A 27,691-nucleotide genomic window follows, 5' to 3' on the forward strand; every position below is an offset into this window, starting at 1 on the left:
TTATATATATATATAGATATAGATATAGATATATATCTATATATATAGATATATATCTATTGGTTTTCATATGTTGCCAGCCATTATACTTCACAAACAACCACATGTTAAAACCACAGTTATAACAGTAATAAAACAAAAGCCAGGAATGGCACTTCTGTGACACAGTGGAGAGAAGGCTGTGTTCATGGATGTATATGCTCTACAGTATGTGAATATTCCATTGTCTCTATTGAAAAGATCAGATTAAATCTCTCTCTTTTGGTTTTTGCATCCTCAGTGATCTTAGCCATTTTCCTTTGTATGTATTCAGTGTGCCCCATCTCCTGTTTAACGCGCACGCATGCATGAACACACAAACACCCACACAGACACACACCCGCACACACATATTTCCTTCAAGCTGCAAACACAAAGGATGGATTGAGGCCAGTGTTGGAGTCAGGGCATCCAGTGGGATTTGTGTCACAAAACCCAACCACTGCAATGTGACACACCATGAAAAGGACTGAGTAGGTGGGTCACAGGAGGAGGAGCATATAATTATATTTCTAAAGTGAAAGCTTAGATGTCATCCAGTCATCCACAGCTGCTACATTTAACAAATTGCAAGATTTGCACCTTAATATCTCTCTGATATCTCATTGCAAGTTGCAAAGCTGCTTAACTTGTTTTTTAAGATTTTTGTGTTTATCATTATGTCACCTTTTGCATGTTTATTGCAGTCATCACATAACATATTATATTAATTCCAGTGTTTTCTGCGCATGTTTCAAGTACAAATTAGTGAATTTTAGTCATAGAGCCCAACGTGTCATCTTCTTTTGTCCAACCAACAGTCCAAACCCCAAAGACTCTTCATTTGCTACCATAAATTCATGTTTCAGAAGCTAGAACCAGCAAATGTTTGACATTTTTGTTTGTAAAATGACTAAAACAATTAATCAGTAATCAAGATAGTTGACAACTACTTTGCCTTCAATCAACTAATTGATTAATCGACTCATCATGAAAGTTCTAAACCACAATGACAGTTAAATTGCTAGAAACAAAGGCAATCGGATTTCTTATAGGTTGTTGAAGACTTTTCACCTCTCATCCAAAAAGCTTCTTCTAAAACTGGTGGGGAGTCCCAGGTATTTAACCTCTAGTGGGGTTGTCACCTTGGGGGGTGGTCCTGAGGGTCATTGACACCACCCTAACAACTCACATGATGGCAAGAAGTGTCAAGGTGAAACGTCTTCAGCAACTTTAAAGAAATCCGGTTGCCTTTGCTTAGCAGGGGTATGTGCGTGTAAGAGAGTTGTGTGGACTCAGCTGAGTTCGTCGAGGCTACAAGAGTGAACCTGCCCTCCATGAAAAAGATAAGGAGTCCTGTTATCAGGTAATTGCTGGCAATCTGTCAAACGCTGGAGAAATAATTACGGTGGCAGTGCACCCTGTCTCTGCTCCACTCTACCTGTGTGTGTGTGTGTGTGTGTGTGTTGCCTAAGTTTGTCTCCACTCCCTCTATTCTCACAGCTATGCAGACCCTCCTCTTACACAATGCAGAAAAAGAAAATCGCTCTCCGTCACTCTGTCCCACCACCCCCAACACACACAGAAACTGTGAGCTTGTTTCCTGTATGAACAGCCTCGCATGTGCACATTCTCCTGCTTTGTGCCTCCTCCATTAGGCTACATGTGTGAAATTAACGCAAAGTTCAGTGAGTTAGACATCAACATACAATGTAAAACATTCTCTAGGTTTGCGATTAAGGAGGCCATCAGTAAGTGGTCTGCAGGCCCTTAAGCAGGCTAGGTTGACACAAATACCGTAAATACAGTACATTTGAGATATGTAGATATTCCTTCCCTTTCAAATGTCCAAAAGATGTATGTATCTTGTAACACTGGTGAAGGTCCATTTCTCTACTGTGATGTATTTAAATATCCAGTGCAGTAAACAGTGCTGTTTTTCAGCCTTCTATTTAGAAAGCCCTTTTAGATGTGGAAGATGCAACTTAGTTGAATTTATCTGTTCAAGAGATCTTTTTGTCATTCAAAAAAAGGTCTGTGTTATGTAAATGCTTTTGAAAACTTTATTTGGACATGACAAAACTTAGTCCTCTGACTGAGAACTGCTTGAGAACAACAGTGATTTAAATAGTTATGTCAATAGGCTGATTTTAAAGGTCGTTTTATGCCTTACCTAATGAATGTCATTAGCACAAGGAAGCTCCTTTGCCTCTCATAACAGACTTTAATAGAGGGATTATGATAAATCTTATGATAAATCTTATGATAAATCTAAACTGATTCATTATTTACTTGTCCATTAGATGCCAATTCTCAAATTAAGCACAAGCATAGCACACATCTAATCATTGATTGTCTAAATATGTCTTCTTATCTCATTTTTCTGACGTTTTTGGCTGTAATCTCTGCTGTCTAAAATGCATCTGTTGTTCCCTTCTCTGTTATTGTCATTTGTGTCTTACACTTGTTCTCTGCTGTCAATCATTACATTTAATCCCAAATAAGAACTTCAAATAACTAATTAAAACCAAAGTGATCAGAACAACTGAGCATACATCTGCTTGATAAGAATGACCTAAAATGAGAGAAACCATTTTTGGGAAAAATTGTTTGATGTGTACTTGTTATACCAGTTTTTAGTTTAGTCAAAGTCCCCTCTGTTAATATGGAGCGGGCAGGGACATATACTGGAGCTTGACACCAGAGAGTGATTGCGATGTTTTGGCTTTGCGTTTTAAATTTAATAATTATCAAATCAGATCGCCGCCCACCTAGACCCCGGGTCTGACCTAAGATTTCACCCTTCTAAAAGGCAGTTATTCCTTCCTGTCGCTGGCCCTCCACACAGGCTCACAGACTTACTCTGAAACAGAGTTATGATGATTTTAAAGTAGCAAAAATAAATGGAAAATCTACTTTCTTAATTTTGTATCAAGAATAGAACTGATATCATCAAAACTTTTCAATACTACAGTATTTAATCATTTAGCCCCAGGACCCATTTAATAATGAATTATAACACCCGTCCCTAATTGTGAGCATATTTTACATATGGTCAGATATTGAATTGTTGACACTAATCTTTGGTGTCCACTTTGAAACTATGCTGACTGTATAGCTCCAATGTGCTACCAGGTTGAAAATGTGTGTGAAGCACCTACTTTTTAGAATTTGTAGCTTCTTTACGGCAACAACCATATTTGAAGCATTCTAGTCAACCAAAAGCTCACTGGTTTTTGTCCCTACATATATTAAATGAGTCTGGACGGATGTGAATGTAGCTTGACTGGTGCGTGGAGGCATAAAACTGCAAGGCGGTAATTCTAGTTTGAAGCAGCAAGCCCTGGGAGGACAGCAGGGTATCATGTGGACACACCATGAGGGGATTCTGAGTCTGGGCATGTCCATGTCCAAACCCCTCTTGTGTACACATTCCATACAGGTAGAAATCTCTGACATACAAGAGAGCATGTGCACTGACATATGTGAAAACACCTGCATGCACACACAAATGAACAAACGTATTAAGGAGCTTCCACTTGCGAAAAGCACATCTGGAAAACACATTCCAAGCAGCCATTTGCAATGTCGTAACACTGAAAATAACACAGCGCCTGGGGACTCATAAACATACAAACACATATGACCATTTGTCTCAGAAGTACCTCTTAAAGATATATGTATATATTAGACAGAGGTTGGAGTTTACCAAAGACACAGTGTGTCCAACGTTTAACTGTTAGTTTCCTCCATCTGAGGAAACTAACAACTTTTTACTGTCACCTTTCAAACCGGCATGTGATCATTTGTTGTTTGGGGATGATATAATCTAAGTCTCTGATTTTGAAGACAATGTAGATTAGTTCTGGTAACATTTCAGTTATTCAAATTACCAGTACAATAGCTGTTCAAAACATGGCCGTTTGGAATGAGCCAATTCCTTACCCTACAGTACTGCTTTTTACAGTTTTTTATAAAACTCAAATTACCTGACGCATCCCTAGGTCTAACCAGCCCTGCTACATGACTCTGCTCATGGTCTGGCCTTACGTTCCAGTATCCATACTAGTGAGTGTGCTGGAAAAAGATTTATTATGTAAATAGTATCAGGATGTCCGACTGCATCATTAATCACATCGGGTCACATTTTCCTGAGCTGCCAAGAGAGCAGAAACAAATAACCGTTCACTGACAGATGCTGCAATGACAGAGGACACCACAATAAAATTAGTAATGTATATTTTCTGTGACTCATGTCTATAATTAATACAAGAATCTACAGATTATAATGTAACAGTTGACGTATTGTAGAGTTTGGTCTAGACCTGCTCTATTTGGAAAGTGTCATGAGATAACTATTGTTGTGATTTGGCGCCATATAAATAAATTGAACTGAACTGAATGTATGAGGCAATGTTATGATGAAGTAGTATGTCCCAGCTGTATAAATGCGACATGCAACAGTGCATACTTTGGAGGAACACCTGCATTGCATAATAAAAGAAAAGATAAAGTATGTGATTTGGAAGAGAGAGCTGTACATCATGATTACTTTTTTGATTAGTTGATTAATCTTAATTAGACAGTTCATTTATGGATTATTCTAAATATAAACTCGCATTATTAATGTCTTAATATTTTATTCAGACATTTAATCATCATCTATCACCTACTTGTCAATGTCTGATCTCCACTTTAAAAAGGATTGCTAGTACACAGATTAATTACAGTATGTCATGCAAGTCTTTGTCTCAACTGAAGTATCAGTATTTTCACTCAAGTACTTAAATTAAAAATGGTTATGACATGGATTTGTGTTTCTGGAGTAATACTAAGGTAATATAATCACTGGCAAATGTAATTTTGCATCAGGATGTGGTAAGGAAAACAACTGATACAACAATCTGTAACATCAGTCAATGTCCAGAGTAATTTTTGTCCTCAATGTTTTCTTTTTTTCTTCTTTGATGAGTATGTTACCCTCCATACAGGTATTGTACTTAAATGTGCAAGCTTGTCAGCTGTTCTCTCCACTGCAGAGGAGCCTCACCGAGTTGATTCACTCATCTGTTCACTATATACTGTTCACCATCAGGGTTTGGCTTGAGACAAACGGGTGCCTTACATTAACATAAACTGTTCTTTTGGCGCACATCTAAGGGAAGATTTAGAAGACAGCAAGCATTAACCCTGCCCTTATTCCTTCTGACAGCCCATTAACACAAACAGCATGCTAAAAGCAACATTAGCATTACCACCACAGCCTTTGATAATGTGAGCTCATGGCCTTTTATTTTTATGTCAGCACACCATCATTTAACAGAACTTATCAGGGTTTGTTCCACATGTACAACTGATGAATTTAGTCCAAAAATCTTTCTTTATTCTATCCAAGAACTGGTAGCACTAGCTGAACTGCTAACTGTTAGAACACATCCTGCATATTAGTACAACAGTTCAAGCCTCTAATGTATCAACTTCCACAGGTGAGATGTTTTGGGTTTGATGAAAGATACTGTTTTACCAATTACCACCATAACTGGTGTGTAGTTATTCAACTCATCCACGTTTTCTCAAGCACCAACAGTACTAATCAGTATAAGTACCAGTATACTTGGTGAATATTTGAAATTATAAATGTCTACATATAACTGGATGGCAAAGGAATATGGAGAGGAGGAAATGACATCCTCAAATCATGACACTAAATTTGAACTTTACCGTTTTTATCCGATCACTTCAGTTCTTTTGAGATGAATGTCTTCAGACAAAAGTCTTCACACTTTCCCTGCAGTAATGGTTTCGTCCCTGCTCTCCCCCTGGTTTATTAGAACTGATCTAGTGTGTCTTAGGGGCCCGACAACTCCAGACATGTCTGAACTGATGTTCTGCCAAATTCTTATCCATTATGGAAGAACAGCTTGCCAGCAAGCTGCTGCTGCTGTGTGTGTGTGTGTGTGTGTGTGTGTGTGTGTGTGTGTGTGAGTGTGTGGATGCATAATCCTGTAGCTGTGGGGACAAAATGCAAGTCCCCACAAGATAAATCATTAAATATTAGGGTGAAGACGGTTGAGCTTAGGGTTAGGTTAAGGTAAGGGTTAGGATTAGGCAAGTAGTGTTTATTGTTATGGTTAGGTGGTTAAGCCTCCAATGTCCCCAAAAGTGATGGAAATACAACTGTGTGTGTGTGTTCATGGGCTGATTAAGGCTGATTAGCTGAAAACACTTATTTGTTAGATCAGGGGAAAGTGTGTGTGCAACATGTAAGTGTATGTGTGTTAATGTGCATCACGTATTTTGTAGCTTTATCTTATTTCATTTTGCAAAAAACTCTAACACACGGTCATATTTCCTCCACTATGTTATTGCAGGCTGGAATGACAGAGGAGATGACAAACTTTGTTTCTGATATAGTACCATTTGTCCTGAGCAAAGACAATGTGCTGTGTGTGTGTGTGTGTGTGTGTGTGTGTGTGTGTGTGTGTGTGTGTGTGTGTGTGTGCGTCTGTGGTCACTGGGTCAGTAAACCATGGGACTCTCTCTCTGATCTCTGCAGGGATTATGTCCTGCTGCAGTGCAGTACCAGGATGTGACAGGGCTGGGAGAAGTAGCACCCCCCACCCCCATCCCCCATGACCTCCTCTAATCTCCCATCTCCCCAAAGGCCCTAGTGCCCTCCTGTCTCTCCCTTCAGTCAGGTACACACCTTCCATTGTTTTCACTCTGCCTATTTAGACAAGTGAATCTAATGTTTGGCCTGACCTTTAAAGATGAAATTCCAAATTGACTCCAGATTATGGAAAAATAAGGCTAAACCTTCACACTCAAATGCCATGCAGTGTTATTTTCATTATACATGGGGCTACTCAGAAAGGGCATCTTTTAGCAAGTCTGTGGTTCAAGCTGCGTTCTTTAAATCACATGCTCCTATCCAACTGATCAAAACAGAAGTGGGAGCTCGCAGTGAGGCACCATCTTTAGCCAGCATTCCACAGCTGGCCAGGCAGCCTAGCCACGATCTATCCCCTGGTTTAATAATCAAATTTAGATCTGTTACTTCTAATGATGTTCTACCACTGGAGCTCTGGCCCTACTGAAATTGCCCCAGGAACAGGTTCCGGTCTCCTGCTCCCAGTCTCTCCTTCTGAGAGATAAAAACATGTCAAGACACAGGTAAGCATGGAGCTTCTATGACTGTTAAAGACTGAGTGAACTGTATCTGTGGCACAGAAGACCATAAAGTATCAAGCGCTTCATGTTTCCATTCTTAGTGTTAACTGATTTTTTTATTTCTTCACCTGAAGACATTTTAGAAGGAGCTATGTCACTTGAACAGAAACACACCGTTTGTAGTTACTGTTTGTAGTTTTCAGGTACTTGTCATATCAGTTTCCTCACATTTGTCACCCAATAAGCAAAATTAAATGTCAGGAGGTTATCCAAAATGTCTGATGTTATTCAGAAGCAGAGGACTATGTAACGGTTCCAGTGCATGGTCTGTTGCCCACACAGCACTGACATTTGACACTGACAATGTTTTTATATATGTGTTACATAAACAGTATAACTAGTAAAACTTATAATGTAGTTGTGAGCTGAATTTACAACTTTTAAAACATACTATTGTCTTCTGATGGAATGCATTTATTCTCTTCTCTCTCTCTCACACACACACACACACACACACACAGGAGCCCCAGTGCGCGCACACACACACACGCACACACACACACACACACACACACACAAAGCCTTTCAAGGCTTTGCTTACACTGTGTTATTAGTGCTCCTTTCTTCTCTGCACAGGCTGTTTTACATCAGGCTCCAATAATAATACTTTAGGTCTTACTCAAAACCAAAATACACAAAACCTACTTAAAAACATTCTGAAGTTATTTAGTTTCTTCTTATTAAAATAACATTACATGTTCATGTGACCAGTTCATCTATGTTCAGAACAGGCCACCATGGGTGTTTTAGTATTTAAGTGTGATAGGTTTACAGCACTTACAGAAATGCTGTTTAATTCGGTGTTTTAGATGCATTATACACAGCCTCTCACTGTGATGCCACTTGGGTTTGTATTCATTAACGATGCATCTCGTAACTGCGATTAATCGGTTTGGTCGGAAAATATCTATCACAATTCCCAAGGCAACGACTTCCAATTGCTATTACAGCCGCAAAACACAATGGGTTATTTGTATTGCCAGAGAGGACGAGCTAATGACCCTAAAATATTTTGGAAACATAATTTAGTTACTATTTTCTCTTGACCAAGTCATCTGTCAATAGAATATCCAACTTTAAGTTTCATTAAACAACAACAATCAATCAATTAAATGTTTATTGCAGGCTTTGTCAGCGTTTGCCTTCTAACAGCAGCGGTGAGTAAACTGTTCTGAGAAACTAAACTAAAGATACTGTATTTATGTTTAATGCACATTTGTCCTTCTTTTCTTTTCTTTTTTTGGTTTTTCAGAGAAGGTAAAACACCCCTGGGGACACAAGCCCACATTCAGTTTTATTGCCAACACAAAAGGGAGCAGTAAAGTAATTCAATATTACGGTCTACATACCTTCAAAATCTGATAAAATCCCTTCGAGGTGGTCATTCACGGAAAGTTCCGACATCCTGTCTGCGCAGCTACAGAAGGCTCCGTGATGCCCCTCCAAGTCCGACAACAAACAAACTTAACTTTAAAAAAAACAAAACTTGTAAGCAATTCCCTGAAGAGGAATAACTAAACTCGTCCGTGCTGATGCGTGCAGGCTGCTGTCGACTACGCAGAGTTGTGGCTTTGCTGTCCTCCTCAATGCTGTGCGTGTCTGTCCGAGGGCGCTCCAGGAGCACCGATGAGTCGTCCTACCAGTGGCCCAACCCCCCCCCCCCTTGCCTGAAAACTGTCCCGGGGCGAGGGGGGGACAGACGGCTGGTGGGCGGTGCCTGCTGCAACACCTGGAAAAAACTGTCAGTCAAATTTCGCTTGTCTTCGTTTTCTTTAATCCCAGCGTTCATTTTTACTATAACCGTCCGTTGGCATAAAAAAAACAGATATTGGCCAAAGCACTGTACAAATTAAAATAATATTTTAATAATAAATTTTGACCAAGGTAAAAGGCAAAGGTTAGGGTTAGGAAAGTGATATTTATTGATATGGTTGGATGTGTGGTGGGGGGGTATGCCCTGGACTGGTCGCCAGTCAATCTCAGGGCTGACGCATAAAGACAGACAATCACACATGCGTACACTCACACCTAGAGGGCAATGCAGAGTAGCCAGTTTATCTAATGTGCATGTTTTGGGAGTGTGGAAGGAACCCAGAGTACCTGGAGAAAACCCATCCAGGCACATGGAAAACATGCACATAAGGGCAGCGATTCGAACCTGGAACCCTCTTGCTGTGAGTGCCAACCACTGCACCACTGCCTCGTAATTATTATTATTATTAATTTCAATTTCTATTTACTTCTATAGCACCTTATACAGTCAAAATTGTCTCTAGATTACTTCTTTACAGAAACCCAAAGCCTGAACCCCCGAGCAAGCAGACAGTGGCAAGGAAAAACTCCCTTTTAACAGGAAGAAACCTTGAGCAGGACCCGGCTGCCAAGGGAGAACTATCCTGCTGATAGTCGGCTGGGTGAAGGGGGGGAAGAAGAGGTAGACAGGACAGAAAGGATGAAAGAGAGAGAGAGAGAGAGAGAAACATACATGCAATAATCATCATAAAAGGACAGACATGACAGGTTGTTATAACATTATTATTTGTATTATTATTATTATTATGAAACAGCAGTGAGTGAGACATTTTCCAAAACAAGGGTTGTGTCACCAAATCTCAAACTGCATAGGAGGGATGGCAATTCAGTTGATGTTCCAGGCTTCATCCAGCTGTGAGTAAAGTGGCTGGGATGCATTGCCTCTCAAATGTCCCTCTTTCGCAGCATTCTGGGCATGTCCGATTATGGGGAGACAACTAGGGAAGACCCCAAACAATTATGGGATTATCCTATTTGGTGTGGCAACTCAGTGTCAGTGTAGAAAACATTTTAACAGGACTCTGCATAAAAGGGGATTGATTTGAGACCACCAGTATTTTGGCATTACATTACTGTATACATTTTGTATGTTAGCATGTTTAGCAAGTAGTTAAGAAACACATCTAATCAAATCACCTGTCTGTTTATGAATAAATTTAATATGCTCATTGCAAGGACCTGCTGCTCTAAACCTGATTATTTATGGTTACTAATGGACAGTTATAATTTGTCATTTACTATGTACCAGTGACCATTAGGAAAATAAAGCTAATGCTCAGCAGCCGAGTGGAGAGTGGACACTCTTCTCTCTTGTAGAGGCATTTAAACTGATTTGACTGCTGGATTCTGACATAAAAATCTTGAGAACTTTTATAGTGCATAAACAGCTGCTCAGGGGCCTTGTAAAAGATTTTGAATAAATTCCTAACCTCACACACACTGCACACATTTGTACTGTACTGTGCATACAGTGCATCCGGAAAGTATTCACACCATTTCACTTTTTGCACATTTTGTTATGCTACAGTCTCTTTCCAATATGGATTAAATCCACTTTTTCCCCTCAAAATTCTACATAAAATACTTCATAATGACAAAGTGAAACAAGCTTGCTTGAATCTTTTTATTAAAAATAAAAAAACAAAAATATAACACGTACATAATCACACCCTGTGATCAATACTTTGTTGGAGCCCCTTTGGCAGCAATTACAGCCTCAAGTCTTTTTGAGGATGATCCTATAAGCTTGGCACACTTATTTTTGGGCAGTTTCTCATACTCTTCAATGCAGAACCTCTCAAGCTCCATCAGGTTGGATGGGGAGCGTCAGTGCAAAGCCATTTTCAGATCTCTCCAGAGATGCTCAGTAGAGTTCAAGTCTGGGCTCTGGCTGGGTCACTCAAGGACATTCAGAGTTGTCCTGAAGCCACTCCTTTGTGATGTTGGCTGGATGATCGTTGGGTCAGGGTCTTCAGGGCCATTGTCCTGTTGGAAGATAAACCTTCACCCCAGTCTGAGGTCCAGTGTACTCTGGAGCAGGTTGTCAGCAAGGATGTCTCTCTATATGGCTGCAGTCATCTTTCCCTCGACCCTTACTAGTCTCCCAGTTCCTGCTGCCACAAAACATCCCCACAGCATGATGCTACCACCACCATGCTTCACAGTAGGAATGGTATTGGCCAGGTGATGAGCAGTACCTGGTTTCCTCCAGACATGATGCTTGTCATTCATGCCAAAGAGTTCAATCTTTGTTTCATCAGACCAGAGAATTTTTTTTCTCGTGGTCTGAGAGTCCTTCAGGTGTCATTTGGCAAACTCCAGGTGGGCTTTCATATGCATTTTACTGAGTGGCTTCTGTCTGGCCACTCTACCATACAGGCCTGATTGGTGGAGTGCTGCAGAAATGGTTGTCCTTCTTGAAGCTTCTCCACACTCCACAGAGCAACACTGGAGCTCTGTCAGAGTGACCACTGGGTTCTTGGTCACCTCCCTGACCAATCACTGGAGAACAGCAATGGGGAGAGATCAAGACTTTGTGCAAACAGAAGCTTGTTTCAGCAAAAGAAAAAGAGGAAGGAGCCGGTGAGAATCTATATGTTTGGCTTGGCTGAAGCACATTATTTTAGGGTACTGTTTAAGAGGCAATTTCGTGGGCTGCTTGGGAGTTTGATTGATTGAGGGCTGGGTTATATTGGACAAGTATAATTAAAATGCTTAATATAGTTAATTTAAGAATTATGTTCACTACAGGCAGTTAATTTAAGAATCATGTCAGTTAAAGATTTATGTGGGTTAAATAAAATTTGATACTTGAACTTTTCATGTGTTTATTTTGTTTTTCATGTTATCAATTGGTATTTGTATTTGTGTTGAAGGTTTTTCACCTGACTGATTGGTTAGCATGGCATCGAAACTTCTAAAATATAAGGAAAGAAGAAAAGAGCAAAAAGTATGATCAATGAGTGGAATCCTGTCGAATCTTCCTGGAACTGGCTGAACTTTTCAAGTGGGGGGAATTTTGCACATTGAAACCTTGAACAGTGAGGGACCACTTGACAGACAGATAGGTACTTTATTGATCACGAGGGAATTTCAAGTATCCAGTAGCACATTACAGCAGTGTAGGTTGGTCAAAAAGTAAACAAACATGGCAACTGTTAGTAGGGGAGATTTAGATAATAAAAACTATACTGATCATAAATAGACTAAACATATACTACATACACTATGCTACATAAAGTATACCAAAGTGCAAAGAAAGATTAAAGATTAAAAGATTAAAGTGACATATTTTGTCATTGGAGGGAACTCACTCCAACGAAATTTGTTCTCTGCATTTAACCCAAGTGACGTGCACACACACACAGCAAACCCGGGGCAGTGGGCGACCGCGTGCAGCGCCCGGGGAGCAGTGGGGGTTAGGTACCTTGCTCAAGGGTACCTCAGCCATGGACACCGGGACGGGGAATCAAACCAGCGATCCACCGGTTACGGGTCCGACACCCTAACCGCTGATCCACGACTGCCCCAAAAAAGCATGTGCATAATGAAATAAATGTCCTCAGATTTTACGCCAGATGTGACTCAGGCACAGACTATCGCTGGAATCATGACCTCTGAGTACCCAGAGATGTGTTGTAGAGTCTAATGGTCAGGGGAACAAACGAGTTCCTGAGTCTGTTTGTGGATCAGGTCAGAGACAGCAGCCTGGTGCTGAACACACTCCTCTGACTGATCAGAGTCCTGTGCAGAGGGTGGGAGGCGCTGTCCAAGATGAGCAGGGTCTTATCCAGGGTCTTTTTTTCTGCTACTGACACCATAGAGTCCAGCTCTGTGCCCACCACAGATCCTGCCCTCCGCACCAGTCTGTGCGGCCATGTTGCGTCCCTCTTCTTGATGCTGCCTCCCCAGCACACCACAGCACACTGGCTACAACAGTCTGGTAGAACATCAGTAGCAGGTTTTTACAAATGTTAAAGGACCCCAGCCTCCTCAGGAAGTACAGACGAGACAGGTGAAGAATGGGGTCTGTTCCTCCTGAAGTCAACCACCAACTCCTTGGTTTTGGATGTGTTGAGTTGCAGCTTATTAGCCCTGCACCATTTAACAAAATCCTCCACCAGGCTCCTGTACTCCCCCTCATGTCCATCCTCAGAGCATCCCATTATCACAGTACGGTCTGAGTACTTCTGAGTGTGAACAGGACCGGGGAGAGCACTGTGCCCTGAGGTGCTCTGGTGCTGCTTAGCATGGTGTCAGGCGTGCAGCCACCCAGCTGAACAAACTGCGGTCTCTCTGAGAGGTAGTCCACAATCCAGGAGATCAGATGTGAGTCCACTCTCATGTCGTGCAGCTTGTCTCTCAGAAGGACAGGCTGGATGGTGTTGAAAGCGCTGGAGTTGTTGAAGAACATGATGCTCACAGCACTGCTCCCGTTGTCCAGGTGACAGTGGACCTTGTGCAGCAGGCACAGAATGGCGTCATCCACCCCTACCGTTGCCTGATAGGCAAACTACAGGGGGTATTGGGCATGCCAGACCTGGGGTGTTCCAGCCTTTCCAGTGTCTTTATCACGTGTGACGTTAGGGCCACCAGTCTGAAGTCATCGGGCTGTCTCGGGTGTGGCTTCTTGGGGACTGAGACAAGACATGATGTCTTCCAAAGGGTTGGAACCTTCCCCTGACAAACGCTCATGTTGAAGACCTGCTGGAGGGGCTTCCGCAGCTCCATAGCACAGGTCTTGAACATTCTCAGGCACACCTTGTCCGGGATGGATGCCTTGCTGGGGGGGAATTTCTTCAGTTCCCTGCTGACCTGGTGATGTTAACGGGGGCAGTATCTGTGTCCTTGCATTGGGGGATGGGTGTTGAGTGGGCTGAGGGGGAAGTGGACACATTAGCATGAGAGTCAAACCTGTTGAAGACCTGGTTGAACTGTCTATGGAGATTCTCAGTCATCCAGGTCATGGTCAAGGTAAAATATTTCCGTTAGGCAACTAGACGTGAAGTTTCCTGGAAGATGTTTCGCCTCTCATCCAAGAAGCTTCTTCAGTTCTCAAACTGGTCGAACTGCTTTGCCCTCTCTGTGTCCCCTTCTGCAGTGCTGCGGGTCTTCATCCCCTCCCAGACCTCCCTCATGTTGTTTTGCTGGAGTTTCTTTTCCACCTTCCTGCTGTAGGACTCCTTGTCCTCCTGCAGACAAACCTTGAGCTCCCTCTGTACCTGCTTCAGCTCATCTCTGTTTCCCTCCTTGAACACCCTCTTTTTTCTATTGAGGATGTCCTTGATGGTAAGATGGTATGACTGACAAGCCAGGGCTTGTTTTTGGGGAAGCAGTGCACAGTCTTGATGGGGAGAACAATGTCCCTGCAGAAATTCACATAGTCCATAAAACAGTATGCGACCCCCTCAATGTCCTCACCATGTGGCTCCATCAGCACATTCCAATCCTTGGAATCGAAGCAGTCCCCCAGAGCCTCCTCTGCCTCAGGGGTCCCTTTCTGAAGGAGCGGGTGTTTGTGGGCTGCCTCTGTATCTTCGGTTTGTACTCAGACTGAAGAAACACCAGATTGTGATCATCCCAGTGGGGGGAGGGGGGTGGTCATGTATGCATCCTTAGTGTTGGCATACAGCAGGTCTATTGTCCGGTTCAGTCTGGTGGGGCTGCATTGCGATTGAGGTTTTACTCTTTCTGTTTTAAGAACAATAATATCTTTTAAGAATAATGTGCCAAATTTCAGAGATCTGCTTTTAGAAAAAAGACACATAAAGAACTTTAAAGTATACAAATCTGACAGACACGTGCAGGTATCACACACATTCCCCCAATAATAGACACATTCAATACTCGTCTGGCCATTCTCACTCTCTTCCCTCCCATAAACCTGGTGCATATGAGCTATACTGCTATAGTATGTGCTATACCAGTTTCCATACTCTTGACTGAAGCAACTACTGGTAAAGGTAAAAATATCTGAGACTTTTTTGTTGTATATTTATATATTATATTGCACAAAGATATTTATTTCAACATACATGAACATTCTCAACAGGTTTTATGGCCGAAATGGCATAACTGTACATGCAAATAATAAAAGCTGATTCAAGTCATTGAACTTTCTTGCACATTTGCATTATACATTCCACAATAATAATTAATAATTACAAAACAGAACAAATTCAGAGCAAAGAGCATTTCAAGTCTCCAGTCACTTTATTTTTTGAGCCATCTTAATTAATGTATAGTCTTCTGAAACTAAAAAACAAAAAAAACATGTTACCCAGAAGTTTGAGAGTCTAAACTGAGTTTGTTCATCTTTTGAGCATTAAACTCTAAGACTTATTTTTGTTTTGTTTTGTATTTTATGTGACTAATTTATATGGTCACAATGCTTTGTGCAGATATGGGATAAATGAAAGGGAAGAATACAAATGAGACAGCACAGTAATTTTGTGAATTCACCAGTGATCACCACACTATGATCAGTTTAGAAGTTAACACAACAATGTGACATTTTACACATACTTTTCTTTTTTGTTGAATTGAAGAGATTTTAATTGTATGAGAATGATTTTGAATGTTTATTCTGTTCACAGGATGTCTGCTGGATGGTTGATGGTGGCAATTAGGAGTCAGCAGTAGTAGAGAGAATAAATACATTATCGATATACAATATATCATAGGTGCACACGCAGGCCTGTACTAACATTGGACTGGTTGGATGCTGAAGGATTTGCAAAGAGTTAAACTTGCGGTAAGTGGGATGTGAGAATTAACATCTTAACAACCCGTTCAGCCCCCTTGCAGTCACATGTTGGCTGGGCAGGTCTACCGTCTAGGTTTAATAAATGGGGCTCCCAACCAGTTAATAAGAACTGAAGAAGCCTTTTGAGAGGTGAAACATCTTCACTTTTAAACTGAAGTCCAGCTGTTCTAACTTAAGCTCTTCTACTCAAGATGGTTACACAGACACATGAAGTAATGACAGAAAATGTAGTTTAAACATGAACTTTAATGTCACAGTTTAAGTGTACACTATTTTCGTCGGCTAAGAACTGCGCACAAACAGATATATTTGTCTGATATAACATTTCAATAAATCTGAATCAGATCTAATGGGGTGTGCTTCTGTGACTTCTTGTGCAAACTGAAGGCTGCTGGAAACTCTCTGACTTGATTAGAGCTTTTTGTCTCCACCCCTCCTGCTGCCGCCTGCTCTCATTAGCTTTCCAGGCGAGGCACAGTGTATCCTGAATATTATACTGAAATATTATTTTTGAACGTCTCTCTTATCGCGTATCTGTGATTTAGCAACATCATTTCTTGGGATCCTTAATTCTGTAGCCCCTCTGAACAAGGAGGTCATTAACCAGAAGAGAGTAGCTCCCTGGTAATTCAAATCTACACATATTGAAACAGAAAACCAGACAGCTGGAAAGAAAATCACATTCCAGCCACTGTGTGGTCAAAAACCTGGAAAAATAGTTTATTAATGTATAAAAAAGAACTTCGTAGCACCAGAAGAGCATATTACTCCTCATTAAAAGAGAGGAACAAGAACAATCCTAGATTCCTCTTTAATACTGTAGCCAGGCTAACTAAAGATTAAAGATTAAAGATTAAAGTGACATATTTTGTCATTGGAGGGAACTCACTCCAATGAAATTTGTTCTCTGCATTTAACCCACCCAAGTGACGTGCACACACACACAGCAAACCCGGGGCAGTGGGCGACCGCGTGCAGCGCCCGGGGAGCAGTGGGGGTTAGGTACCTTGCTCAAGGGTACCTCAGCCATGGACACCGGGACAGGGAATCGAACCAGCGATCCACTAAAAACCATAGTGCTGTTGAGCCATGCATCCCCCCGATTCTCAGCAGTGATGATTTCTTAATTTTCTTCACTGATAAGATTGTTAACATCAGAGTGAGGATTGGCTGTAATACTCCACCAAATACAGTTTCTCTAATAGCAACCTTCACACCTAAAGTATGTTTGGACAGATTTTCCCCCATTCACCTCTCAGAGTTAACTTCAGTCATCATCCAAGTCATCCACATGTCTACTTGACCTGGTCCCAGCTAGACTGCTTAAGGATGTTTTTCCCTTAGATAACATTTCTATACTGAACCAGATCAGTCTCTCTTTAGTCACAGGTTATGTACCACAGGCCTTTAACCCTCTGAAGTCATGTATAATTGTCAGTTGTTGACTATTTTTGATTCTAATTTTATATTTCAACTTAGAATTTTTTTTTATCTTGCCATTTTGGAATCATTTTTGATCAGCACAACCTCACAAGTGTGATTTGCTGTTGTTTTTTTCATTTTGACATACTGTATTGACACACTGGACCTAAAATCACACAAAACTCTAAAATCCGACTGGGGAAAATGCGCTGAAGTGCGCTGAATGAAGTGCGCTCAATGCGCTGGTGTTTACTGCGTCTTCTTGCATAAAATGCGCGCCCCAAACGCGCACCAAGCGTGCTGGCAATGGTCATGAAAAAAACAGTGCGTATATTTTTTATCATAACTCGGGTTTTACTCGACATATTAACAAAATTTAAAAACTGGTATATAGTTTGAAGTGCCCACTTTCGACACAAAAAAAAACTGAGATTCAGCGAGGCTGCGTCTTGCAGCTACGTCGTCTTAAAGTGGTCTTGTGATAAGGACGCGCCGGCGTGTCTGTCGACTCCTGAGGGTTAAGGTGGCTGCCATCAAACCACTATTAAAGAAACTTTCCCTTGACCCAGATGTATTAGTTAATTACAGACCTATATCCAACCTACCATACATCTTCAAGATCCTTGAGAAGGTTGTCCTAGAGCAGCTACATCGATATCTCCACTCTAATGACCTTTTTGAAGCTTTTCAATCCAGATTTAGACAACACCATAGTACTGAAACAGCACTGATAAAAGTTTCTAACGACCTTCTCCTGGCATCTGATAGAGGTCTTGTCTCCATACTTGTACTTCCAGATCTCAGTGCTGCATTTGATACCACTGATCACAACATTCTACTTCAGAGACTGAACCATGAAATTGGGATTACTGTCTGATGTCCTTCAACTTCTTATTACTTAATTCAGAAAAAAATCACAAGTTATTGTATTTTGACCTAAACATCTGGATGGCATCACCTTGAATTTCCCTCGGGATCAATAAAGTATCTATCTATCTACCTTTAACTCTATTACAGCGGCGAGGAACCTTGGAGTCATTTTGGACCAGGACCTGCCTTTCAATTCCCATATAAAACATATCAATAGGGCTGCCTTCTTTCACCTTCACAGCATAGTTAAAATAAGGAACATCCGTTCTCAGAGTGACGCCGAGAAATTGGTCCATGTTCGGGATGTTCTAAAAACTCTCTGAAGAGTCTCCAGTTGGTCCAGAATGCTGCAGTGAGGGTACTGACAGTAGTTAATAAGAGAGTACATCTTACCTGTTTTAGCCTCACTCCATTGGCTTCCTGTAGGACATAGGATAGACTTCAAGATCCTTCTATTGACTTATAATGCTCTCAATAACAAAGCTCTGTCCTATCTTAATGACCTCATTGTTTCTTATTGCCCCAGTAGAACACTTCGCTCCCAGTATGCAGGTCTGCTAGTACCCACTACTCGTCCCACTCTTCATCTGTCTGTTTGTACAGACTCTGGTCCTTCATACACTCATGTACACTCACCTGCACTCCCGGTCCGGCTCCACTGCTCCTCTGCGGAAGCACGCGCCACTGTAGGGGCGGACTTTATCAAACACGGGTTCAGGACTTATACCAGTCCAGGGTCAAAAAACAGGCAGGAAGCATCACTGCAGACCCCTCACACCCTGCACACAAACAGTTTGATCTGCTTCCCTCTGGTAGGCGTTACAGAGCTCTGTATGCCAAGACTACCAGACACAAAAACAGTTTCTTCCCCCAGGCTGTCTCCCTGATCTCCCCGTAAACCACCTGCCATTGTGTGAACCATCACACTGTTTGCACTACATGTACATATATTTCTATCTTGTTTTTTTCCTTCTTCTAAATACTTTATTTTTCATTTTTTATTATAATTATTTGTCATTTTGTATTTTTGTGTGATTTCACATACACAAATAAAGACATTTGTGGTTTTGAAGGGTTATCTTTAAAATGAGTGTGGTGCTGCAACCAGCCTATGTTTACTGGTTAGTTTAGTTTACTGTTTGGTCCCCCGTGTTAACCTAGCATATAATAGTTGGGTGATCAGTTAATTTTGAGATATTTAAAGTAACGGTTTTATGAATCTGTTAAATTGGATTCTGAGCATTCTATGCAGTTAAGTGCTAAACTGTTACCGTAATGACAGTTTGTAAATGCATTCAAATCAATTTAAATGGATAAGTCCATACGCTGTTGCCTCATCTTTATTCTCCTGAATTTCAGGATATTTATCTGTTCATATGGCGCGGTCTCTGCGGTACCTGCTACAGATTTTGGTAGCCCGTACGGGGACGGCAACAGATCTGCAGGTAACGAAGACAACTAGAACCATCCAGGTGACATATCCAGATAGCTGATGCCTCTACAGTCTATGCAGTTGAAGAAGGATTAGCTGTTGCAACAACAGTGACACACAGAGTGTGTGTGTCATCCAGCCGTCAACTCTGATGGACAGCTCGACCACCTGTGAGGAATGAAAAGCTAAGACTGTGTTGCACACTTGAAACAAGACTGAGAGCTGACGCTGAAAGAGATACCTGGAAGAGAGACCAATCGTGAGGAAAAGGGAAAAGCAGTCATGGCAGAGAGGAAGAGCTTGGTGTGGACAATCAAGAAGAGTCTGCTCACGCTTACAGCCAATGAACTTTTTCAACTGGCCAAAAGTGTTGATAACACAACCCCCACAGCTACAGTTAGCCTAGCTAACTCCTCATCACTCACTAACCCCACACCCACCAACACTGACATCAAGATTACACACAGAGCACAGAGCTACGGAAAATGCTTTCTAGCTATGATGAGATTAGAAGCAAAGTCTTGCTGTACATTAGCGATCCCACATCATCGCCTACATTTGAACCCTCACCAGCACACACTACACCACAACCTGACAACACTCGTGCAGACAACCTGCCACAACAATACTCTCGTGAACCACAGAGCAGAGTTGTCCCTCTTCAAGGCCTTTCGCTGCTACGTCTAGAGTTCACGATTCAAGGAGGACAAATCAGTGATCAAAGCTCAGACATAAGCTACAACAGCATATGCAGGCAAATAGATGAAGGCATCAAAGAGCGATTTAGTGAGGCTGAAATCTTTAGGGGCATTCTCAAAGTCATTAAATCAGGAAACTTCAAAGACATGCTCATGCACAAAGACGATGTGCTAACCGTGGATGAACTCAAAGGATTTCTACAGTCTCATCTAGGTGGGTGCAGTAACACAGAACTCCAAGAGCTCATGTGCACAAAACAGAATGACAATGAGACACCACAACAGTTCTTGTTGCGTTGGGTAACGTATTGCGTATTCCTGTTCTCGCACTACTCATTCACTTGCTAGCGTTTGGTGTTCGGTGGTATTGGTGTACTTGAGTCGACATATTTTGTGTTAGCTTTTACTGTGGTTGGTTCTTACATATAAGTACACAAGCACTTTAGGAAAAGTTTATTAACTGCACGATCATCTAGATTCTTTCCTTTTCCGATCCCCGTCCTGTTTGTCGTTGAGCTTAGCTTAGTGCTAACATGGCTTCTTCCACTCACTCTCCCTCTGCCTCTCCCTCTCCCGTCTTCTGTAAGGTGTGTGAAATGTTTAGCTATTCCTCTGCCTCCTTTAGTGAGAGTGAGACGTGTAGAAAGTGTAGTTTATTCACAGCTTTGGAGGCGAGGCTAAGTGAGTTAGAGGCCCGGCTTCGTACTGTAGATCACAGTCCATTAGTCCCGACAGCTAGCCAGCAGCAGTTAGCCTGTGCGGACCGGCCTATTTTAGCTACTTTAGCTGATGTCAGCCGCCCCCCGGCAGCCCCCGAGCAGCCGGGAAGTCAGGGAGGTTGGGTGGCGGTTCGAAAGAAGCGTAGTCCAAAACAAAGGCCCGTGGTTCACCACCAACCGCTTCATGTATCTAACCGCTTTTCCCCACTCAGCGACACACCCGCTGAGAAACCGACCCTGGTTATTGGCGATTCTGTTTTGCGATATGTGAAGCCGACACCAGCAACCATAGTCAAATGCATCCCGGGGGCCAGAGCGGGCGACATAGAGGGCAATTTAAAGCTGCTGGTGAGAGATAAGAGTAAATATGGTAAGATTATAATTCACGTCGGCGCTAATGACACTCGACTACGCCAGTCGGAGGTCACCAAAGTCAATATTGAGTCGGTGTGTAATTTGGCAAAAACCATGTCGGACTCCGTAGCATTCTCTGGTCCCCTCCCGAATCTGACCAGTGATGATATGTTTAGCCGCATGTCATCGCTCCGTCGCTGGCTGTCACGGTGGTGTCCAGAAAACAACGTGGCCTTTATAGATAACTGGGAGACTTTCTGGGGAAAACCTGGCCTCATTAGCAGAGACGGCGTTCATCCCACTTGGGGTGGTGCGGCTCTTATTTCTACCAATATGGCCAAGTTTATTAGACAACCAACACCCTGACAACCCAGGGTCGAGGCCAGGAAGCAGAGTCGCTGTCTTACACACTTCTCTGCTACTTCTGTAGGACTGCTGCCCTCCGTTAAAATTAGAATAAATAAAAATATAAATTCACACAGTAATACTAAGATTAATAATCCCATAGAAATAGTGTCAGTGCCTCGTCCTCCCATAGTCCAACCAGCACAAAATTTAAGAAGTGTTAATCATAATAACCTCATAAAAATACAAACTAGCAAATATTTAGAGCCAAAAAATAGGACAGTCAGATGTGGATTATTAAATATACGATCCCTCCACTCTAAATCCCTCCTAGTCAGTGATCTAATTATTGATCATCAGTCTGATATATTCTGCCTCACTGAGACTTGGTTACGGGATGAAAAATATGTTAGTTTAAATGAATCAACTCCATCCGGTTATATTAACTATCATGTTCCACAGGCCGAGGAGGAGGAGTGGCAGCAATCTACCACTCCAGTCTTCAGATTAACCCCAAACCTAAATCCATCTATAGCTCATTTGAGAGTCTCACTCTCAGCCTGTCTCACCAAAACTGGAAGTCAGAAAAGCCAGTTTTATTAGTTGTTGTGTATCGCCCACCTGCTGCTGCTTACTCAGAGTTCCTGTCTGAGTTTTCTGACTTCTTATCTAGTTTAGTGCTCAGTACAGATAAAGTCATTATAGTAGGTGACTTCAACATTCATATGGATGTTGACTCTGACAGTCTTAAGACAGCCTTTAGTTCACTCTTAGATTCAATAGGTTTCCTTCAGATAGTGAATGAACCAACACACTGCCACAATCACACACTCGATCTGGTTCTCACCTATGGCCTAGAAACTAAGAACCTGTCAGTTGCCCCTCAAAACCCTCTCCTTTCAGACCATTCGCTTGTAGTTTTTGAACTAACTCTAGAAGACTTTACAGCACACAACAAAAAGGTCTATTACACCAGATGCCTCTCTGAAGATAGTGTAGACAGATTTAGGGATGCAATCCCATCACAGCTCCCCTCAGCTCCATGTACCAGTACAACAGACCGTACTGATTTAAACGTTACTCCTGCAGTAATTGATTCCTTTGTCAACAACACTGCAGCCACGTTGCTCACAGTTTCAGATATGGTTGCCCCACTGAGAAAGAAGGTTAGAAATCATAGGAGGCTAGCTCCTTGGTATAATTCAAATTTACGAACACTTAAACAAACATCAAGACGGATGGAGAGGAAGTGGTACTCCTCCAAATCAGCTGAATCCCAGAGAGCCTGGAAAGATAGTCTATTGACATACAAAAAGGCCCTTCGTGAAGCCAGAACTGCCTATTATTCAGCATTAATAAAGAAAAACAAGAACAACCCACGTTTTCTCTTTAACACTGTAGCCAGGCTGACCAAGAGTCACAGCTCTGTTGAACCTTGTATTCCTGCAGCTCTTAGCAGTGAAGACTTCATGAGTTTCTTCACCAATAAAATCAATAACATTAGAGAAATAATCAATAAAGATCTTCCCAGAATAGCCAATATAGTGCCATCTCTAGTAATCTCTTTTAATCCTACTCCATCTCTGGACAGGTTCCTGCCCATAGACCTCCCCGAGCTGACCTCCAGCATTAACAAATCTAACCCAACTACATGTCTCTTAGACCCCATCCCAACTAAGCTCCTCAAGGACGTCTTTCCCTTGATTGGCGTTTCCCTCTTAGATCAGATAAACTTATCCTTAACAACAGGTTATGTACCACAGGCGTTTAAAACCGCTGTTATTAGACCTTTACTTAAAAAACCTTCACTTGACCCAGACATCTTAGCAAACTATAGGCCGATATCCAACCTCCCGTTCTTATCTAAAATACTCGAAAGAGTGGTTGCAAATCAGTTGATTGATCACCTACACAGGTACAGTCTCTTTGAGATGTTTCAGTCTGGTTTTAGAGCCCATCACAGCACAGAAACAGCACTGGTTAAAGTCACAAATGACCTCCTCATGGCATCAGACCGCGGGCTTGTCTCCATACTTGTTTTGCTAGATCTCAGTGCTGCTTTCGACACTGTAGATCACAGCATTTTATTACACAGATTAGAATATGAGACTAGGATCACAGGGACTGCGCTATGCTGGTTCAAATCATATTTAACAGATAGATTTCACTTTGCTCAAGTTAATAATGTTTCCTCTTCATATATAAGGGTTAGCCTTGGTGTTCCACAAGGTTCAGTGCTTGGGCCGATCCTGTTCACCTTATACATGCTCCCTCTAGGAAATATTATTCAGAAACATGGCATAAACTTTCATTGTTATGCTGATGACACTCAGCTGTACTTATCCTTAAAGCCTGAAGAAACAGAGCCGTTAGCCAGACTCCAGGCATGTCTTAAGGACATAAAGGACTGGATGACCTCCAATTTTTTATTATTAAACTCAGACAAAACTGAGATCATTGTTCTAGGCCCCAAACACCTTAGAAATAGAATAGCTGATAATATTCTCTCTCTGGACGGCATTACTTTGGCCTCCAGTACGACTGCAAGGAACCTCGGCGTTATCTTTGATCAAGACGTGTCATTTATTCATCACATTAAACAGACCTCTAAGACCGCCTTCTTTCACCTCCGTAATATCGCTAAGATTAGGAGTGTCCTCTCTCAGAGTGATGCTGAAAAACTTGTTCATGCTTTTGTTACTTCTAGGCTGGACTACTGCAACTCACTATTGTCAGGATGTCCAAATTATTCTATTAATAACCTGCAGCTGATCCAAAATGCAGCAGCTAGAGTTTTAACAGGAATCAGTAAAAGGGATCATATCTCCCCCATCTTAGCTTCTCTTCACTGGCTTCCGGTAAAATTCAGAATAGACTTTAAAATTCTCCTACTTACATATAAGGCCCTAAATGGACTCGCCCCATCATACCTGCAGGATCTAATAGTCCCATATATTCCCAATAGATCACTCAGATCACAGAGTGCAGGTTTACTTACAGTTCCCAGAATTCATAAAAGTAGAACGGGAGGACGAGCCTTTAGCTATCAGGCACCCCTGCTGTGGAACCAGTTGCCAATCTGGGTTCGACAGGCAGACACCACCTCCACTTTTAAGACTAAACTTAAAACCTTTCTGTTTAGTAAAGCATATAGTTAGCACCAAATAAAGTGTGTAGGGCTGGTAGGCATAGTTTCACTCACCTCATGATATATAGCCACAGGTAGAATAGGTCTGACTAACTGTTAATCTTTAAATCTCTATCTTAGCTAAGCTGCTATAGGCCTATGCTGCCGGGGGACACAAACATGATCCACCAAGCAGTTTCCCCTCCTCCTTTTCCTCTTCTATCCTCTCCCCTCGTCAGATTAACATGCAGTTCATTATTTTATGTCACTAACTGTGTGTCCAGTGCTCCTCGTAGTCTTGTGTCTCTCCCTCCCTCTCTCTCTCTCTCTCTCTCTCTCTCTCTCTCTCTCTGTATCTTTCCGCAGGTATCTCTCCATCCAGATCTTCAAGTTGAACTGTAGCCGGCTCTATGACCAACCCAATGTGTATTGTTGACATCTGCCTGTCATTCCTCTATGTACCGACTATGGGCGGGGTGGTTCTCCCTACGGGCCGAAATCGAACTGATAGGATAGTGATTCTCAACATCACATAAAAAAAGAATACATGAATGTTACAGCAGCTCATTATAATTTTCAATACTATAAATTTCCTATAACTTGTGAAATGTTAAAATCATATTGAGGTGGTAGCAAAAAGTGAAACTAAACAGTTGAGATTTTGTTTTGCTTATCTTTTTAGTAATGTCATTTCTCATGTTGCAAATTGCTTTCCTGCCTGTACAACATCCATTGCACGTCTGCCCGTTCTGGGTGAGGGATCCCTCCTCTGTTGCTCACCCTGAGGTTTCTTCCATTTTTTCCTGTTAAAGGTTTTTCTGGGAGTTTTTCCTTAGTCGATGTGAGGGTCGAAGGGCAGAGGATGTTGCTGATGTTATGTTAAGCCCTTTGAGACAAACTGCTTGTAAAAATGGGCTATACAAATAAAGTTGACTTGACTTGACTTGACTTGACTTGTAGCGAGTTATCGGCCTCAAACAAAAGATTTTGTTCGCTTCCAAATACACTGACAAAGATGTGAAATACAATACAAGCACAGTTCAAGACATTTTTCTCCACACAATATATCAGGGTCTTGGCCACAAGCATGATGACATATGTCGAGAGCTGAAACCCCTGCTCTCAGACAGCAACGCGTCTGATGAGACAATCCTAAAACAAATGATGAAGATAACAACCACTGAGAACAAGAGACAAAGACGTCTGGGGACAGTTGTGCGTCAGAAATATGTAAATATACATAGCACACAACTTGAAGCTGCCGCAGCACAAGACAAGAGAACCAAAGGTGATGTGGAACCAGTCCCTGCCACGGGACAAGCAGTGACTGGGCCTCCCTCACAGTCCCAACTGAGCCCACCCCACACTGCTGAGTGTGACATGTGTGACTCTAACATCAAAAAGACTCAGTGAGCTGTAATGAAACAAAAGCAGAAAGACACCTATGAGCAAACATTTGCCCAATCCCCTCTTTCCCTGCCCACACAAATGAGTAGGCGTCTGGCCAAGTTCATAGGAGCCAAAGCCCTTGTGCAGTGTAACTTAAACGGCTTGATAATCAAAGCATTGATGGACACGGGAGTTCAAGTGAGCATGATTGAGTGAAGCTGGAAAGAGTAATACTACCAGACACACCAGTCAGACCGCTCAGTGAAATATTTGATGACAAGGAAGAGCTAGAGGTCCAGGCTGTGAATGGAGACATTCTTCCTTTTGATGGCTGGGTCCTCATCACAGTCAGCTTGAGTGGAAATGGCAGCTTCAGTGAACCCATAACAGTACCTTTCCTTGTCTGCAGTGTTCCACTTGGCCAGCCACTACTTGGATTCAATGTGCTGGAGGAAGTGGTCCGAAGTCGACCAGCAGAACTCGTCTCAGCTTTTATCGCTCTCCTTGCTGATGCAATGTCAATGCCTACTGAGAAAGCTGAGTCACTAGAGACCTTTATTCAAGCTGGCAAAACATCTGCGCATCATGGACGGCTGCGGACTGGCACTCATGATACGATTATTCCAGCTGGACAAGTAGCTTGGATAAAATGCCAGGTTCCATCTGCTATCAATCGACCAGATCTTCTTTTATTTGAACCTAATGAAGATGATGCGCACTTGTCAGAGTTAATGGTAGGAGAGGGCCTACTGAAAGTGCAGAGTTCAAAGAGACCCTATGTTACTATCCCAGTAAAGAATAGCGCAAAACATTCAGTCACTATACCAAGAAAGACAGCCCCAGGTAGTGTTCAGACTGTGGCAAAGGTGATTCAAAGACAAGACAAGAACAGCGGTCAGTAACAACCACTACAACCAGTCCAGTCTTGTGGCAGCCTCCAGACTCTATGCACAGTAAGTGCTAAACTGTTACCGGTAATGAAAGTTTGGAAATGCATTCAAATCAATTTAAATGGATAATTATTTAGCATGGATTTTGTATTTAGTATTGATGTAAACATGTATTCTGTATATGGAGATTTAGTTTCTAATGGGTATTTGTTTGACATGGAAACTGAAATACATATGTTACATGACAGTAGACATAAAGTATACACTGCATGTAAAGATGATTCTTAAAGGGAAAATGTACCTATTCAGGGAAATGTTTAATAAAATAACTGCAGAGAGCGCAAATACGCTGTTGCCCTGCCTGATCTTTATTCTCCTGAATTTCAGGATATTTATCTGTTCTTATGGTGCCGTCTCGGTGGTACCCGCTACATATAGCCCATTTTTACAAGCAGTTTGTCTCAAAGAGCTTTACATAACATCATAGCAACATCCTCTGCCCTTCGACCCTCACATCAACGAAGGAAAAACTCCCAGATAAACCTTTAACAAGGAAAAATGAAAGAAACCCCAGGATGAACAATAGAGGAGGGATCCTTCACCCAGGGCGGGCAGATGT

The 27,691-nt window shown here is 42.0% G+C and overlaps 1 protein-coding gene across 1 annotated transcript in view; it reads right to left on the reverse strand.

Annotated features, from left to right (window-relative positions):
* Positions 1-8,992, reverse strand: part of sept12 (septin 12) — a 62,972-nt gene extending 53,980 nt beyond the window's left edge. The window contains exon 1 of the mRNA XM_046414571.1: positions 8,598-8,992. Coding sequence (XP_046270527.1) covers positions 8,598-8,652 — 55 coding nt within the window. The 5' untranslated portion in view covers positions 8,653-8,992. The remainder of the gene's footprint in view (positions 1-8,597) is intronic.
* Positions 8,993-27,691: the final 18,699 nt, after the last annotated feature.

This window comes from Scatophagus argus, chromosome 16, assembly GCF_020382885.2.
Source record: "Scatophagus argus isolate fScaArg1 chromosome 16, fScaArg1.pri, whole genome shotgun sequence".
Lineage (NCBI taxonomy): Eukaryota > Metazoa > Chordata > Actinopteri > Scatophagidae > Scatophagus > Scatophagus argus.